Source organism: Tachyglossus aculeatus, chromosome X4, assembly GCF_015852505.1.
Source record: "Tachyglossus aculeatus isolate mTacAcu1 chromosome X4, mTacAcu1.pri, whole genome shotgun sequence".
NCBI lineage: Eukaryota > Metazoa > Chordata > Mammalia > Monotremata > Tachyglossidae > Tachyglossus > Tachyglossus aculeatus.
Window position 1 is genome coordinate 57,438,860 of NC_052098.1, and position 18,080 is coordinate 57,456,939.

Below are 18,080 nucleotides of genomic sequence, written 5' to 3' on the forward strand. Positions count from 1 at the left end.
TCAACCGGTCAAATATTATAGCCTTTTAAAGATTAAATTTCTGTCTTGATATTCCTGTTGTGCTCCTAACAGTAATAACAGCAACAATAAAGAAGAAATTTGGGTAAAATCTGCAAAACTTTTATTTGATTTTAAAACCAACTAAAACAAACTATCAGTATGTTGACTTTTTTTTTCCTGTTTCTGGAAATCTCATCATGAGACTTAAGATGGACTGACTGACTTCTTCAGGGCAGGTGACGTTCTAATCTTAAAACTCTTCAGGAATGAACACTCCACAATCTTCACCCATTTCCTCTTGCTCATGACCTTGTTCAGAAGCAGAATGGCCTACTTGAAAGAGCCCAGGCCTGGGAATCAGGGGCCCTGGGTTCCAATTCCAGCTCTGCCGCTTGCCTGCTGTATGACCTTGGACGAGTCACTTAACTTCTCTATGCCTCAGGTTGCTCATCTATAAAAATGGGAATAAGATACCTGTTCTCCTTCCCCCTTAGTCTGTGAGCCCCATGTGGGACAGCACTGTGTCCAACCTTATTGTTTTGTATCTACCCCAGCACTTAGTACAGTGTTTGGCACATAGAAAGCACTTAACAAATACAGCAGTTGTCATTATTTGTTCAGTCCTCAGTGGACATGGAGAACAAAAGCCTATCCATCTCCCCATGTTCATATATGTGAGGCGTATGGAAATTTACAGACATCCTGCTGAATGCTTTAAAAAAATGTGGAGCAGCAGATATGATACTGTTTTTGTAAATTCTTAATAAAGTATTAAAAAGTTTTGATCAAAGTACTGACCCTCAAGAGCCCAGTACAACCATAATTATTTTGCTCTCTGTTTAGGTGAAAATGTTCTTCATGTTCGGGATGCTGATACCCAAGACAAAATACTGCAAGCTCTTCACCTTCAATTTGGCAAACAATATCCATGGTAAGTTTGGGGTGATCCATAGAGGCAAATGTCTCTCTTTGAAGGGCCTTGCATTTGCTGCCATTAATGGGCACCATGGCATATGGTCGTTCTGGTATGGCCCTCAGTGTTCTTGTTCCACAATTCTCTCATGGTACTTGGCTCTTGGATACAGAAGATACAGTATTTCTTCCTCTATGCCCTCGGGGGGCAGGAAGAATAGGACTCACTATTTCTCAAGATATTGTTGTACTAAAGGGCCATATTCCACACAGAAATATGATAAGAAGTTGTCAATCAATCAGTGGTATTTATTGAGCGCTTCATATGTGTGGAACAAAATGTTCTAAGTGCTTGGGAGATACCAAACCCAACCTTCCCCATGACTTTCCCATCACTGTAGACAACACCACCATCCTTCCTGTCTCACAAGTCCGTAACCTTGGCGTTTATCCTTGACTCCTCAATCCAATCCATCACTAAATCCTGTCAGTTCGACCTTCACAGAATCGCTAAAATCCGCCCTTTCCTCTTTAACCAAACTGTAACCACGTTATCCCAATCACTTATCCTATCCCACCTTGATTACTGTACCAGCCTCCTCACTGACCTCCCCGTCTAGTCTCTTTCCATTCCAGTTCATTCTTCACTCTGCTGCCCGGGTCATTTTTCTACAAAAATGTTCAGGCCATGTTTCCCCACTCTTCAAGAACCTCCAGTGGTTGCCCATCCACCTCTGCACCAAACAGAAACTCCTCACCATTGGCTTTAAAACACTCAGTCACCTTGCTACTCTCCTTCTACAGCCCAACCTGCAATAATGCCAACCTTCTCACTGTACCTCGATCTCATCTATCTCACCACCGACCTCTTGCTCACATCATGCCTCTGGCCTGGAATGCTCTCCCTCCTCATATCGGACAGACAATTACTCTCCACCCCTTCAAAGCCTTTTTGAAGGCACATCTCCTCCAAGAGGCCTTCCCTAAGTCCTCTTTTCCTTCAGCTCCCTTCTGCATCGCCCTGACATGTTCCTTTATTCATCCCCCCTCCCAGCCTCAGAGCACTAATGTACAGATCTGTAATTTTTATTTATATTAATGTCTGTCCCCCCCCTCTAGACTGTAAGCTCGTTATGGGCAGGGCATGCATCTGCTATATTGTACTCTCCCAAGTGCTTAGTACAGTACTCTGCACACAAGCTTAATAAATATGACTGACTACAATACAAGAGAAATGAGCAGACACGCTCCCTGTCCATAACGAGCTTACAGTCTAGAGGGGGAAACAGACATTAATATGGTATTCTCACGGAGCATCTACAGGTATTTAGTGGCAGGATTGCTGCAGGAGTTTATCCTTGTATCATTAGGATGACTTTCAGGGCATGAAATGCATTATGATGACACTTAAAAATATAGTAATCAATTTTTATTGCACTTGATTTTGTCTTTGTCTTCTGAATGTTACAGTTCAAAGATATATGGGGATGGGAATTCTGTTCCAAGAATTCTGAAGTTCCTTAAATCTATCGATCTCCAAGAGCCTCTGCAAAAGAAGTTCTGCTTTCCCCCTGTTAAGGAGAGCATCTCTCAAGACATTGACCACATTTTGGAAACTCAGAGTGCCTTGGCTGTTGATCTAGGTGGAACAAACCTCCGGGTTGCCATAGTCAGTTCCAAGGTAATGGAACATATTCCTAAGTACATTTAAGGAAGTGACCCAATCTTTTCTTCTAATCCTACCTCCGGGCTCTGGAAGTATTGTTACATTAAATTCGAACCTACTATTTTCATTTTTGTTAATAAAAAAAGAGCAGAATGATTATTTTAGAGTTCTACCAGGTTTGCCACTTGTATTTGAGCACCTACTGTGTGCAGAGCACTAAGGAGCCTACATAGAGATAATAATAATAATAATGGTATTTGTTAAGCACTTACTATGTGCCAAGCACTGTTCTAAGTACTTGGGTAGATACAAGGTAATCAGGTTGTCTCACATGGGGCTCACAGTCTTAATCCTCATTTTATAGATGAGGTAACTGAGGCACAGAGAAGTTAAGTGGCCTGCCCAAGGTCACATAGCAGAGAAGTGGCAGAGCCAGGATTAGAACCCATGTCCTCTGACTCCCAAGCCCTGACTCTTTCCAGTAACCCACACTGCTTCTCTGAGTTGATAGACATGGTCCCTGCCCTGAAGGAGCGTACAGTCTAGAGTGGGAGACAGACATGAAAATTTCAGTTAGGGGAAATGGCAGAGTGTAAGGATATGTACGTAAGTACCCTGGGGCTGATGGTGGGGGTGAATATGAAGTCTTAGGGGGTACAGACCCAAGTGTGTGGGCGACAGAAGGAAGGGCGAGTAGCGGAAATGAGGGCTTAGGGAAGGCCTCTTGTAGGAAGTGTGATGTTAGTAGGGCTTTGAAGATGAAGAGAGTGGTGTTTTTGTTATGAGGGAGGTGGGAGGAGGAGGAGGCATTTCAGAAGGGTTTTGGAGATGGGGAGAGCTGTGGTTGGTGGATTTGAAGGGGGGATAGGGGTTCCAGGTAGAAGGAAGGACATGAGCAAGGCACAGCTGATGCAGCCTTCCAGTCACTCAGCACCCACCGCCAAGCCATTTTACATTGTGGTGGTGGGCCTGGGAATCCCAGTGAGACTCTCCAGCTGGGAATGCTGTGAGGAAAGCTGGCCTCCAGCTCAGAGGCTTGCTACAACGCCCTCTTGTCGTCACATTTTAGAAAAAGGAGAGCCCAGCTAGGCAGCTAATTTGCTAAACTCTGTGGAACAGGAAGGGGGGGGGGGGGCGGGGGGGGCCTATCGCCCACATTCCATCTGGAATCAATCGGGAGACACAGTTTCTCTCCCTTGCCCTCACCACCCCTGCTGGCCGGAGCAGTGGCAAAGAAGGCTGTTCTTTATATTGGTAGGACATTTTGTTGACTGGGGGAAACTGATTGTTTTGAGTAATCTGCTATTTTGAATAAGCCAATGTGGCTTAAGGGCATTTTATCTTATATGCATGCAAAATGTTTCAGTGTGGAGAACTGATTTAGTATTTTCAAGGGAAGCAGCAGGACCTGGTGGAAAGATCACGAGCCTAGGAGTCAGAGGATACGGGTTCTAATCTGAGCTCCACCACTTGTCTGCTGTGTGATCTTGGGCAAGTGACTTAAGTTCTCTGGGCCTCAGTTCCCTCATCTGTAGAATGGGGATTCAATACCTCTTCTTCCTCCTACTTAGACTGTGAGCCCCATATGGCACCTGGTTGTCTTCTTTCTATCCCAGTGCTTAGTACAGTTCTTGGCACATAGTAAGTGCTTAACAAATACCACTATTATTATTATTATTAATAGAGTAGTAGTATTATCCATTCTGGCAGTAAGTCGAAATTCAGTATTTGGCTTTTGGTATTTTTTAAAAGGTACTTTTATATTTCCAGTTGTGAACCATGCAACAGACCTGGCTGTGTTTCTCTTTTTAGGGTGAAATAGTTAAGAAGTATACGCAGTTCAATCCTAAAACATTTGAAGATAGAATAAAATTAATCCTTCAGATGTGTGTGGAAGCTGCAGGAGAAGGTGTAAAGCTAAACTGCAGAATTTTGGGAGTAGGTAAGTGTGTGACTTTTTTTCTTTGAATTTAAAGTATTTCATTACAGGGAGAGTTTTAAAATGGTATGCTGAAATTCGGAAATATTTTCATGCATTATTATATAGCTCTTCAAATGAGTTTTCCACGGACATTTTACTCAAATATCATTTGGAGTATTTTTTTTTCTCGGTAGTAAAAATCAGCTTGGATTCTCATAAGAACGAGCAATTTATACTACTGGCTTTTGCAGTGGCATAGAAAAGCTATTAGATATTTTCTCTCTTGTTGTTCTGCCACTCCTCACTAGCTCCTGAATTCCAGCAATGTCCACAGTAAGACCAACAGTGGTACTTATTGAGACTTCCTGTGTGCAGAGCACTGTACTGAGCGCTTGGGAGAGTACAATGCAACAGAGTTGGTAGATCAGTTCCCTGCCCACAATGAGCTTACAGTCTAGAGACCAGTGACTTCAATTTGTTTGTGATGGCAGGCAGGGAGAGGTTGATAAAAGTAAATGTGCCAGAAATGTCTTGTCCTCTAGTCCAATTTTGGAGTGACTTTGAAATTTTGGGAATCAACTTTGTTTCCTTGGAGCCTTTTAAAAATGACCACAAAATAAAGCAGCATATGTGAAAAATGTTAAGCAAAGTCTTTGCATGCTGCACATTTAATGTTTCTCCAGAATGCGGAGGTTCCTCTCAGCCAACTGAACGCTAGGGAAAATGAATCAACAGTTGGCGCGGTTTGAGAGATGCTGGGTGTATGCCCACAGCCATTTCCTCAGGTATTGCATTGGGTTCTATCCAGCCGGGCTGGTGGTGTCCAATTCCCAATTCCTTAACAGCGTTCTCTTCAAAATGCAATGTGTGTTGGAAGAACTAAGTGTAATGAGCTGAATTTAGAACTTGCTTATCTGCCTCATTCCATTTTTCATAAAATTATGCTGTCAAAGCTGATGAAAATCATTTCCAAATGATTTATTTTGCAAGTAATGACTCACTTCATCCCCTGGTGGGCTTGAGTTTTTGCACTAACATCAAAACTGCAACCCACTAACTCCTCCATGCAATTTTGGTAGCATTTTCTATCACACTAGCCAATGGGCTCCTTTGAGTGACAGGAGTAGAGAGGAAACTGTTGTGGCATAGGAGGCAGCCAGAGAAAGCCCATATGTGGGAGTGTGGGGGTGGAGAGACATGGGTGCCAGTGAGAGACCTGGTTGGGGAAGTGAGAGGTTGGTGAGACACTCAGGGTTTCCCCCTCCTCTTCCTGAAGCCCCTCTCCCTGTTTTCTCTCTCTCCACCTTCTCCTGGCCATTGCTGGATGTGCAGTTTATGGTGCCGAATCCACATCTTTGCTTGTCGAACTATTGCTTTGTCAGTATATAGTTGTACATGCCAATAAATTGCCAGTGAATACATTTGTATTTTCCCATTTCCCAGAAAGTAGGTTTCCTGACCTTGGATATTGAAGTTCTGTCTTCCATGTATGTGTGGCCAGGTATTTCCACAGGTGGACGCGTAAATCCTCGTGAAGGAATTGTGCTTCATTCTACTAAGCTTATTCAGGAGTGGAGCTCTGTGGATCTGAGAACCCCAATTTCAGATACTTTGCATCTCCCTGTCTGGGTGGACAATGATGGTAACTGTGCTGCCTTGGCAGAGAGGAAATTTGGTCAAGGAAAAGGACTGGAAAACTTTGTGACCCTGATTACTGGCACAGGTACTGTAACAAGTGAAACAAAGAAAGGGGTGAAATTCTGAATCAGTAATGGCACAGTTGTGTTAAATCATTGCTCCTACTTGGTGATTTTATGCTCTTAAGACTGCAGAAAAGAGAAACTTCATTAATTGACTTCACTGAATCACTTTTGCACACCCCTGTAATTCTCTGCCAGGAAGCCAGATTTGACAGTGGCCAAGATGAACTTGTTATCAGAACCATGTATTCTCAATTGTTCTTGAGTCACGGGCATTGTGGGGAAGCATTACAGGATATTCATTTTGCCCCTTTGAATTGACTACTTAGATGTTTGTGAGTTGTAGATTTTGATAAGGTCAAAGATAGAGGACAGTGTTGAAATAATGTCATAGAAAATATTTAAAAACTATATTAATAATAATCATATTGAGTGCTTACTGCGTGCTTAGCACTTGGGAGAGTACAATATAATATCAGACACATTCCCTGCCCACAATAAGCTCACAGTCTAGAGGGGGAGACAGACATTAATATAAATAAATAGATAAATAAACCTTACATATGAGCTGAACCTTTACAGCACAAGAAAACTGAAATGTAAGCAATTTGTTAATACAAATGGAAAGTTGCCACTCCCCCACACTTTCTGAAAACATCTGGCTTCAAATGCTAGTACAGAAGTTGGTTTAAAGGATTTATTCTGAGCCACTAAACTGATTCTGTGCATTCAGCATCACCCCAGTGCATTTATGGGTCTGTATTTGTGGTAACTAATTTAGTGTTTCACATACTTTAATGATTTGAGAATGGGAGCTGCTCACTTTGTTCTGTGGGGAAAATCTGAAGGAATTATATGAGCTATTTTAAAGCCATTTATCATTATTTAAATACCAAGAGAGGGAAGGTTTTTTTTTGTTTTTGGCCAGTGTCTTGTAGAAATTAAGATTGTTTTTATTACAGGAAAGTGCTGTATTTCCTGGAAGTGCTTTTGGTTTTTTTTTTTTACAAAAGAAAATTGGCCTAAGATTTTTCCTTGTCATGTACTCCATTTGCAACCTCCATTCTCAGAGTAACAAACCTGCCTTAAATGGCTACCTCTGAGAATGTTTTTTTGGGTTTTTTTTTTTTTTTTGCCAAGCAAGGTGATCCTAAAGAAGCCCCCTTTCCCAGTTGTTGGTCACCTCAGCCTAACAGACCTAGGAGAGAGGATCCATGCATTGTGATTATCACCCACCCCCAGGTCGGGAGCTTAAAATGCAATGACAGCAACTTCCCTCGGAGCTGCAGAATCTGCATCCAAAGGGGGATGGCCTAAAATTAGCTCCCAGCAACCAGGAGCACTGAGATCTGCAGGATGATGCACCTCTGTGTGTTTGAAATGAATAATCTAGAGGAAATTCACCTGCATTTCTTCAAATCAGCATGGCCTGGTGGAAAGAGCACAGGCCTGGGAGACAGAGGACCTAGGTTCTAATCCTGGCTCTGCCACTTGTCTGCTATGTGACCATGGGCAAGTCACTTCACTTCTCAGGGCCTCAGTTACCTCATTTGAAAATGGGGATTAAATCCTCCTCCCTGTGATTTAGACTGTGAGCCCTATATGGGACCGGGACTGTGACCAACCAGATTTCCTTGTATGTACCCCAGTGCTTAAGAACAGTGCTTGACACATAGTAAGCACTTAACAAGTACCATTTAAAAACAAGACAAAAACCAATGCCTTTTGATTTACGGCTTATATCCCCTTTCCAGATCTGAATTTCTAATAAAGTGCCTGCTGGTGTTTCCTCGATATTTGACTTGTTAGTCCATAAATCATATGCCAAAGTCCAGTCCAAATTAGAAGCAAGCTTGTAATTTTTATAAACCTAAACATCAATATGAAATTTACTAATGTTTACTAATCAGTTGGAAATTAGCAACTCAGTTGTTCCTTGACAAGCTGTTTTGGATGGAGCTAATTCACCCGTTTTTGTAGGAATTGGTGGTGGAATCATTCATCAGCATGAGCTGATCCACGGCAGTTCATTTTGTGCTGCTGAACTCGGGCACTTGGTGGTGTCATTGGATGGACCAGATTGCTCATGTGGGAATCATGGGTGTATCGAAGCGTACGCCTCTGGAATGGCCTTGCAAAGAGAAGCTAAAAAACTACATGACGGTAAGTTAGCCTGTGTAGTTGAGAAAGCAGTCTGTTGTTTTCTTGGGCAAGGACATCTGATCTAAACCTTATGAAGCAAATAGTAAAATAGAGTAATATTGCTTGTAATATTGGCACCATCTTCCCAAAGAATCTATTTGAAAAGGTCCCATTCAGTATAGTTTAGTATTCTGGGACTTGAAAAACTATTTTAATAGAGTTAAAACATTTGATGGCAAGTAATGTTCTGTATTTTATTGGGACAAACCTTGGAGCTCAATGTCTGTTTGATCCATGCTACCCTAATGGCCTGGATCCCTGGATCCTCCCCTCCAAGGGGCTTAGCTTATACTCGAGCAAACATAGGAAGGTGCAATCTCTGGTTTCCAGGTATTTCCCCAGTCCCGCTGAGGGAAAGTTGATGGCCGCAACATCACAAATGGGAAGCAGCCTGGCTTAGTGGCAGGCGAGGTCAGTGGCCTGGGAGGTCAGAGGACCTGGGCTGTAATCCCAGCCCCACTACTTACCTAGACTCTGAGCTCACTGTGGACAGGGAATGTCTGTTATAGTGCACACTACATTGCACTCTCCCAAGAGCTTAGAACAAGTGCTCTGCAGACTGTAAGCGCTCAATAAATAGGATTACCAGCTCAATGTGACTTTGGCCAAGTCATTTCACCGTGCCTCAGTTCACTCGTCTGAAAAATGAGGATTCGATACCTGTTCTCCTTCCTACTTAGACTCTGAGCCCCATATGGGACCTTATTATCTTGCATCTACCCCGGTGCTTAGTACAGTGCTTGGCACATAGTAAGCACTTACTTAACAGAGATTGTTATTATTATGGCAAAACAGAACTATTAAGATGTGTTTTAGTGACTTGTCTGAAATTTATTCACAGCAAGTTTGTGTTGATGAACCAAAGGAGCAAGGATCTAATTTCCAGTTTAGTACTTTCTCCCCTCCACTGCAGGGTCACTTGCAACAATCTGTTTGGGTCTTTTTCATGTTTAATTCTTAGTACAATAGCAAGTGAAGGAGTTTGGTAATTTAGTTAATTTGAATTTTAGGGAGACTAGAATATAATCAAATAAAGCTTTTCAATGATTTGAAATGCATGTTATGTACATTACCTCTCCTTTATCTTTTGGATTAATTACTTATGAAATAGACATAAACTAGCCATTGGCCATCACCCAAAACCCATGGAGGATCGAGTAGGCAGGGTGACACCCGAGAGGCAAGTTCAGCTGGCCCAAAAAAGGAAAAGACTAGCCCAAGGTCACACAACAAGCTAGTGAAACTGCTGGGACCGGAACCCAGGTCTCTTAACTCTTTCCTGTCAGTAGATTTCTGCATTAGGGCATGCTGTCTTCCCTAGCTGGGGAGTAGCAGGTGGAGAGCAGATATGTAAGAAGAGAGCTGGTGGGGAGCCTTGAAGCCCATGGCCTGGAGTTTTTGTTTGATTCCAAGGAAAGTGGGTAGCCATTGGAAACTTTTGAGGGGAGAGTCATGTGATGAATGACATATTAGGAAGATGATCTAAGTGGCAGAGTGCAGTAGATGTAAGCAGGGAGAGGTTGAAGGCAGGGAGACCCGTAAGGAGGTCATTGCAGTAGTCCAGTTGGGAGACGACGAGAGCTTGAAGCGGCGTGCTGGCCATTTGGGTGGAAAGGAAGGGGCAGATCTGAGAAATACTGTGGAGAATGAACTGACAGGATTTGGTGACAGACTGAATGTGAAGGTTCAAAGAAGGATTGAAGATCACAACAAGGTTTGTGGTGGTGACTTCTGTGATGGAGAAGTCAGGAAGAAGAGTGTGTTGAGGAGGGAGAATGAGGAATTCAGTTTTATCCCCACCACTCATATACCCAGCTTTGATATCCCTCACCTAACAATACTGCAGCTACCTATAAGACCAAACTAACTGGGTCGGTAGGGAGTTGGCATGTAAAATGTAGTAGAGAGTGTATTTATTGAGCCCCTAATGAATGAAATGCACCAGAAGTACAAGAGGCATTCCCTTCACGTAAGGACTTGACATTCTAACTGGGGAGACGAACATAGAAGGGTTGAATGTACATCTGTTTCAAAGTGCTGAGGGTGGGGATAAAGTGCAAAAGGGGGCTGACTGGGTGGTAAGAATCAGGGGGGCTGATAAGATGGAGGGGACTTTAGGAGAATTTTGATGGTTGGGAGGGCTGAGTGTTGAGGTCTGGCAGGTGTGGGAGGGAAGGGAGTTCCAAACCCCAGGGTCTGTGTCCAACCCGATTTGCTTGTATCCACTCCAGTGCTTAGTACAGTGCCTGGCACATCGTAAGTACTTAACAAATACCACAGTTATTAGTATAACTTGAGCAAGAGGCTGGTGGTGGGCAAGGCAATACTTATAGACTGTGAGTCCCCCGTGGGACAGGGACTGTGTCCAACCTAACTACCTTGTAATAATTATGGTATTTGTTAAGCGCTTACTGTGTGCAAAGCACTGTTCTACGTGCTGGGGTTGATACAAGGTTATCAGGTTGTCCCACGTGGGGCTCACAGTCTTCATCCCCATTTTACAGATGAGGTAACTGAGGCACAGAGAAGTTAAGTGACCTGCCCCCAGTGCTTAGAACAGTGTGCGACACAGAGTAAACCTTTAACAAATACCATTTTTAAAAAAAGAGCAGGGTACAGCCAGGAACTGGGCTTGGGAAAGAGAAAAATGTGCGAGGTAGGGAATTGGGGAATGAGGAGAGCTGATAAATAAGGTGACAGCATGCTGATGGAGAGCCTTGAAGCAAATGGTAGAGTCTTTGCTTGATGCAGTTGGAGATGGGCAGCCATTGGAGGGTTTTGAGGAACGGGGAGACAGGAGCTGAGCAATGTTTCGGGAAAACGACCCAGTTAGCAATGTGTACTGTGGACTGAAGTGGGGAGAAGCCAGAGGCAAGGAGACTAGTGAGGAAGTTTATACAGTGGTCCCATCGTGATATGAGGAGCACTTGAACAAGAGTAGTGGCTCTGGATGGAAAGGAAGGGGAAGATCTGCAAAATGTTTTTAGGAAAAATCTTTCCCTCCCCCACTTTTAGGCCATCCCAGGCCCTGTCTTCACCAAGGCCAGCATAGGGTTCACGTTACTCTGGGCCACCTACCTGTTGCCCTTCCAGACCAGCATGACCTAGTGGAAAGAGCACGGGGCTGGAAATCAGGAGACCTGGGTTCTAATCCTGGCTCCACCACATACCTGCTGTGTGACCTTGGGCAAGTCATTTCATTTCCTCTGTGCTTTGGTTTCCTCATCTGAAAACTGGGGATTAAATACCTATTCGCCCTCCTACTTAGATTGTAAGCTCCATGTGGGACAGGGACTGTGTCCGGTCCGATTAGCATGTATTTACTCCAATGCATAGAGGTACAGTGCTTGGCTCATAAGCATTTAACAAAACCCATCATTCATTATTATTATAGTCATTATTATTGTTATCATTATTATTACTACTCTGGGCCATCCTGAACCCCACCAGGGTACCCTGAGCCCAGCCATTTCTAGGGCTTGGAGAAGGAAATAATTTTTTAGTATGAATCCAAGGTTTTTTGGGGGAAGGGATGGGGCAGGGGGGAAGGAGGAAAAGAAGCTGGATTATCACACTGCCTTGGCATCCAGGGGTACTTTCTGCGCTTTTCCTATGCCCACCACTAGCAACTGCACAACTTCCTTGAAAGCAGACCTTGAGTCAGAAGGACTAATGAAAGTTTGTCTTAAAGAAAAATGTAAAGAAATGGAGTTGTTTGAGGGATTAGTTATTTAAATGAATACATTTTGAAATAGTAAATAATTCATTCTGAACAGAAAGAACATTGCAGAGATGAGGTAAGGCATTAAAAATTTGTAGTTTAAAGTGATCTATGTGTTTGGGTAATTGTTGCTGTACTAAATTGCATAACATCAATGATGATTTTAACATCATCTTCTGGAGTGAATTTCTTTTCTATTCCCTCCTTTCCCGAAATAGAAGACCTGCTATTAGTGGAAGGAATGTCAGTGAAAAAGGAAGAAACTGTCAGTGCCCTTCATCTCATCCAGGCAGCTAAACTGGGCAACGCAAAAGCCGAAAGTATCCTCAGAACAGGTGAGAATACCTCATCTGGTTCACAGTTCTTAGAAATGATTCTGCATGTGGCAGGTCTTCCAGAAAGTACCGCGCCTCACAGAAGCGTAGTGCTGTGTTTTGAAAGTAGCTTTCCATGTAGAAAAACGTTGCCATCTTGGATGAATAAATGTATTTTATTCATCGAGCCTTGCTGTTGGCCCAACGGAAAGAGCACCGCTCTGGGAAGCAGGAGACCTGGATTCTAGTTCTGGCTCTGCCTGTAACTGGCTACCTCGGGTGAAGCCTGCACGTGCACTTGGCAGCGTGCTGCACCCCTGGCCGCCCACGCCCCAGTGGGGATATGACCGGCAGGGACAGGAGAATCCAAGCGGCCCCGTGCAAACCACCAGCTCTAGAATGGATTCCTCCACAGAGGTTCTTGAAGTCTCCGGGTCGGGGCTTCTCTGTTGTTCCCCCTGAGAGACTCCATCCTTTTTAGTTTATCGAGCAAGAGCTTCCCAGGTTCAAATAATTTGGAAATGTTGCCTCTTCCCAATCCTTATTTTGTTGTTGTTGTTTTTCTACAGCAGGGACAGCTCTGGGCCTTGGTATTGTGAATATCCTGCACACCATGAACCCCTCCCTCGTCATCCTTTCTGGAGTCTTAGCAAGCCATTATGTTAACACTGTCAAAGATGTGATCCGCCAACAGGCCTTGTTCTCTGTTCAGACAGTGGATGTGGTGGTCTCGGACTTGGTGGACCCTGCCTTACTTGGAGCTGCTAGCATGGTTTTAGATTATACCACACGCAGAATATACTAGAGATTTCGTTTGTGTAATTACTAAATAGGTTGGTTTTAACACGAGGGTTTTTGATTCAACTTTGATAATCTGTCTTCTGTTTTACCAAAACAAATGATACATCTCCTTAATTTAGCTAGCTTGGTTAGCCAGAGGTACCTTTTTGTCCCCTTTTTAGAGGCCTCAGATTTGCAGCTGTTGCTGGAATAAGTATTCATCGATATGGCTTTTTTTTTTTAAGTAGTAGTTAAGCACCTTCAAAGTTCTTAGTGACCACATTTCTCTATGCCTGAGACATTTAGGTGATGGATTGGGTTATCCAGGACCTCCCGAAGAAGCTCATTGCTAGGTAGATACATGCCCACCTTTGAGATGGGTACACCTCCATGTGTGAGTGTGTGTCCCCTATGTGTCCCCTACCCCCAGCATTAAGTTCTGCACATCACCTGGGCTGTGTGCAAGATAAGACTTCATCCTTGAACTGTCAAATTCCTGGAGTAATGTTGTGAAATTCTCTTGTTCTTATTTATCGTATTTTATTTTTGAAAGAAGTTTTTCCAAGTTACTGTTCAGAGGACAAACTGGCAAATGTCAGTTTACACTTCTGGGGCATGTGGTTGGCTGGAGGAGGAGCATTGTTTGAGGACACCTTGAAGGGAAGCAGGCTTGGTCCTTCAGGCTGAAGAGCAATTTTGATGTGGAAATTGTCAAGCAGAAAAGGGGAGCTCATGTGGAGTGTGGGGAGTTACATCTGGGATTGTCCCAGCCCTTTCCCCTCTTTTCCTCCTGCTGGCAAAGGACTGTCTGTGTAAGGTAATGCCAAATTGCAGTTGAATGTGGAGTCAGCAATGCAAAGTGAAACCTAACTTACCTCAAGTAAGATAGGGCAAGAGAACCAAATCTGGTTCAGTGGCAGTATCTACCCTTTTCAACACTACCCTAGCACTTATCATCTTGTATAGATTTGGATCCTTGTGCATTATCTGTTGCACCATTCAGCATTTTTTTCCATCAAGAAGTCCTGCACTGCAGCTAGATTTGATGAAAAAGTGTTATGCTGATGGCATATCCAGTGTGGATGAAACACAAATTAGAGATGACTGCCTAAGGAGCTAGATGGTATTATACGACTGACACAAGAATTAGTGTCTTGAAGCATGACTTCTGTAGCACTTGGACTATAAAGAAATCTTTACTTGTATTGCAAGAAACTGTAGGTCATCTGCAAAGAGGGGGGTGTGTGTGTGCACGTGCGTGCGTGCACACGCACTTGTATGTACATGGTAAATTCTCTCTAAATCAATGGTTCAAGCTTCCTGAAAATACTAGCCTGTTGGATCTCAGGTCTATTCACCTACTTGTTTGACAAATCTGGCAGAGAGTCATAGTGAGGCAGTCACATGACCTTGCCCTCAGCTTCTTCCCAGAAGCTCACGGCTAGCTGTTGGGACCAGTAGTTTCTGGAAATGAGTTGCCTGCCCTTTTAGGATCTTGCCACTGGCCAAAAGGTAACCCCCATTCCCTAAGTTTCCTGAGTGCAATAATTTTATGGCTTGCCATTTCTCCCACTTTTCTCACTCTTGGCCAACTTCTGATGAAACGTTAGTAGAACAGTGCTTGGCACGTAGCAAATGCTTAAATACCATCATTATTAGTAGTAGTTAATATAAGGAGTACCTTGTGTTCATAGAGTGTTGGTCTTAGGGCATGGTGGCGGGTAAACTGTTCGTTGGAAAAGCTAGACCAGTTTAACGGGTACAAGCAGTCCTCAGACTTACAACACAGTTGGTTCTTGAAAAAAACTTAGCCTGAAGTTGGAACCACTTTTCTCACAAGAACAATCTTACCATTGGAGGATTGGTTGCTGAACCAAGGTCAGATACCGAGTATTTTGTTTTTAAATCCAAATTACCCTATTACATAGTCAACCAGAGCCGAGTAATACGGTTAGAGTAATACGTTTATACTGAATTAGGTTTCATGCTAGGATAGCTGACTTATACTTTACTGAAAGTAAAATGGGCATGTTGGCCTTCCCTGGTGATGCTCTCCCCAATTTCAGCTTATAAAATTTTCTCTCTTCCTTATGGCTCCGGGGCAGCCCCGGAGCTAGTGCCATAATGGAGACTAGTGAAGTCAAAACTGCTGTGTGTTGTAAAGCTTAAATAGGGTATTTATTTAGAAACATTCTATATGAAGTAGAGGCTCTTTGTAACTCATAATGTCTGAAGTTGAGGACTGCTTGGATTCTGTTTTAAACCAGCACTCGCACTGTGTGTCTTATCAGTCTTGTCTTATTCAGTCCTCCTTATCAAGCCAACTTTCAGCTTTAGACAGATGCTGTAGTTGCTGTGTTCTATTGTAGGTTATTTTTGGCAAAACTGAGACAGCCACAATTATAACCTAATCATCAAATCAGTATTAGTCAACTCCACTATCAGCTTATATCCTAAGAAAGGAAAAGTGTGTCACATTTGAAATTCCTGGCTGCTTAATTTAATGAAGTCCAGAAGGTGTGTATGTTGTCCAGAGGGCAACCCTTTTACTGAAATGTTTTGGTCATCACATCCTACAGCATTATCCCGGGATGGAAGACCATCAAACAGGTGCTTTTAGGCAAGGCGGCGAAAGTGAGAACAACCACCGTTACCATATTTACTTACAAAACTGCCCTACTTTTTTCCCCCCAAAAAACTGTGCAACACCAACAGAGCTGGGGGTGGGGGGGATGCGGTGGTCTTAGAAGAGTTAAGTATAGCAATATGGAGAGCAGTTATTGCACTCTTCCAAGTGCTGCATTACATCCTCATGCACATACACTTCTCTTCCTATCTGGAGTTTGCAGGCACTACTCAAACTCCCCTTCCCCACTGTGAGCTGGCTGTGCTGCCATTATGTTCTGAGCCTTCTTGTCTTCCTATCCCTTTGCACTAAAGACTGCTCACAATTATGTATGAAAAATAATCTTTTCAAAAACTGGGGTGGAGGTACTCATCTAATATGGTATTTCACTTATGAAAAGCCTCAATGCCTGCATATGCCAATTAAGTGGACGGGGACAATGTCTACCCCCAGTTAGTGTACTCTCCCAAGCACTTAGTACAGTGCTGTGCACCCTAAGTGCTCAAGTGATTGAGTTATAGCTAGTATGCCAAGTGTTTACTAAAGATGCAATATTACGCCTAAGAATTCTGAAGTCTTCATGAATTTATAAGGCTAGAATTGACTTTTGTCTTCCTTCTTAAATGGCTTCACTTAAGAATGCTTTCTTTCCAATATTTTCAGGGCCTTTTCATTTGTAAATCTCCTGCTGACTCTACAGAATGTAGACTAGAGCAACTCCATGCTCTACACTTATGGCCGTGGCTTATGGTATACAGCACTTCTGGTGCCAGAGTAGGATAGCCAGACATTACATCTGCTGTCTTGCCTTCTACTTCAGAATGTTGTTTTAATCTAGTACTTCTAGTACTACTCTGCCTTGCTAGAAAATCATTAGAAGTCTGAGAGCCATTTCCAGCAGTCAGGCTGGCAAAATATCGGAGTTGTACTTTGAAACCAACTTGGTATGTTATTTAATAGTGAGATGAATGATGTAATAGCCACTTTATACTAGAGTTGTCAAACTGTAGTTTAGTGCCCTGCACACAGTACTCAAGTACCATTTGATGATGAAAATGCAGCTGAATAATCAAACAATTGAGGGCAAGTCCAGTCAAAAATCTCTCACTCCAGGAGTAAGGTGCAAGATTGTAAACTCCTAGAGTGCACAGATGTCTACCAATTGTATTGTATCGTACTCTTCAATGCACTTCAGTCCTCATATACCATTGATTAAAGCTAAAAGATGATCTATAAAGCCATCCCATATTGTAGTAATGTGCTGGACTGTGCTCTTAAGCTTAAGCATTCAAGAGCCAAGTCAAGTAAAAGCATGTCAGGATGTCCAATAGATGGACAGATTGTAGAGAGTACAGATTATAGTCACTCATTGGGCTTCACATGGTATTACACAGATTTAGAGTTAGTTATGCAGCTCAATATTGATTAAACTTAGTTGCTTTACTAATGATGAGAACACTCTGTGCATCTTTTACCTAATTACTATACCCTACACTTAGACTTTTCCAAGCCTACACACCACAGCATCCCTGGATGTTGTTTCCTTTACAATAAAATCCATCTTGACCAGTATCCTTTGTAATGTTGTGAATTAGGTCTTATTTCTTTACCCATGGATTGTATGGTCGATTCTTGTTATAAATTCTCCGATAATTTAAAACCATTAAACATACTTTTTGAATACTTTAACTGAACTCAGTCAATTTTATATTGCAGTCCCCATCAGGGACAAAGTGGTATCAGTACATGCACTTCACTCTTCTCCCCATGCCAGTTGCAGATCCCTGGCTGGGTTCCTTTCACACTGTTTGTAACTTCATAGGGGCCACATTTGAAGAAACTTATTTGGATGTGTGACTGACTCCACCTTCTAACACCAGGCTTTTTTGGGAAAAGCAGAGGCCAGAGCCCACTCATTGGAACAGAAGTTCTCACCTGTGTCTACATGTGTAAGTAATCATCAAATCTACTACTGGACTTTGGCCAAGATCTCTAAAGCCAGCATTTGTTCCTAGGCACTTCCTTTGCAGTGGCATCTATCAGACCTACTTTAATAATCAGGGGTGAGGCTGGTAGCGAGCCCAGGAGGCATCTTGAAGTCTGGTTTCTGAGCATGGCAACAGCTACCTGGGCAACCCATTTAGGTCATGGTACTTCAGCACAGCATTGGCCCCTGGCTGTGGCTACCTTCAGCCGTAACTGGGCCTTGCTTCCGTCTGCCTACTCATTGCACTTCAT

General features: G+C 43.0%; 1 protein-coding gene across 3 annotated transcripts in view; it reads left to right on the forward strand.

Moving 5' to 3' along the window:
- GNE (glucosamine (UDP-N-acetyl)-2-epimerase/N-acetylmannosamine kinase) overlaps positions 1–17,531 on the forward strand; it is a 48,995-nt gene extending 31,464 nt beyond the window's left edge. For all 3 annotated transcript variants that reach the window (XM_038769861.1, XM_038769862.1, XM_038769864.1), the window contains exons 6-12: positions 844–931; positions 2,383–2,593; positions 4,391–4,520; positions 6,001–6,222; positions 8,180–8,362; positions 12,341–12,457; positions 13,006–17,531. In XM_038769861.1, the coding sequence (XP_038625789.1) occupies positions 844–931; positions 2,383–2,593; positions 4,391–4,520; positions 6,001–6,222; positions 8,180–8,362; positions 12,341–12,457; positions 13,006–13,241 (1,187 nt within the window). In that variant the 3' untranslated portion in view covers positions 13,242–17,531. The remainder of the gene's footprint in view (positions 1–843; positions 932–2,382; positions 2,594–4,390; positions 4,521–6,000; positions 6,223–8,179; positions 8,363–12,340; positions 12,458–13,005) is intronic.
- The last annotated feature ends 549 nt before the right edge of the window (positions 17,532–18,080 follow it).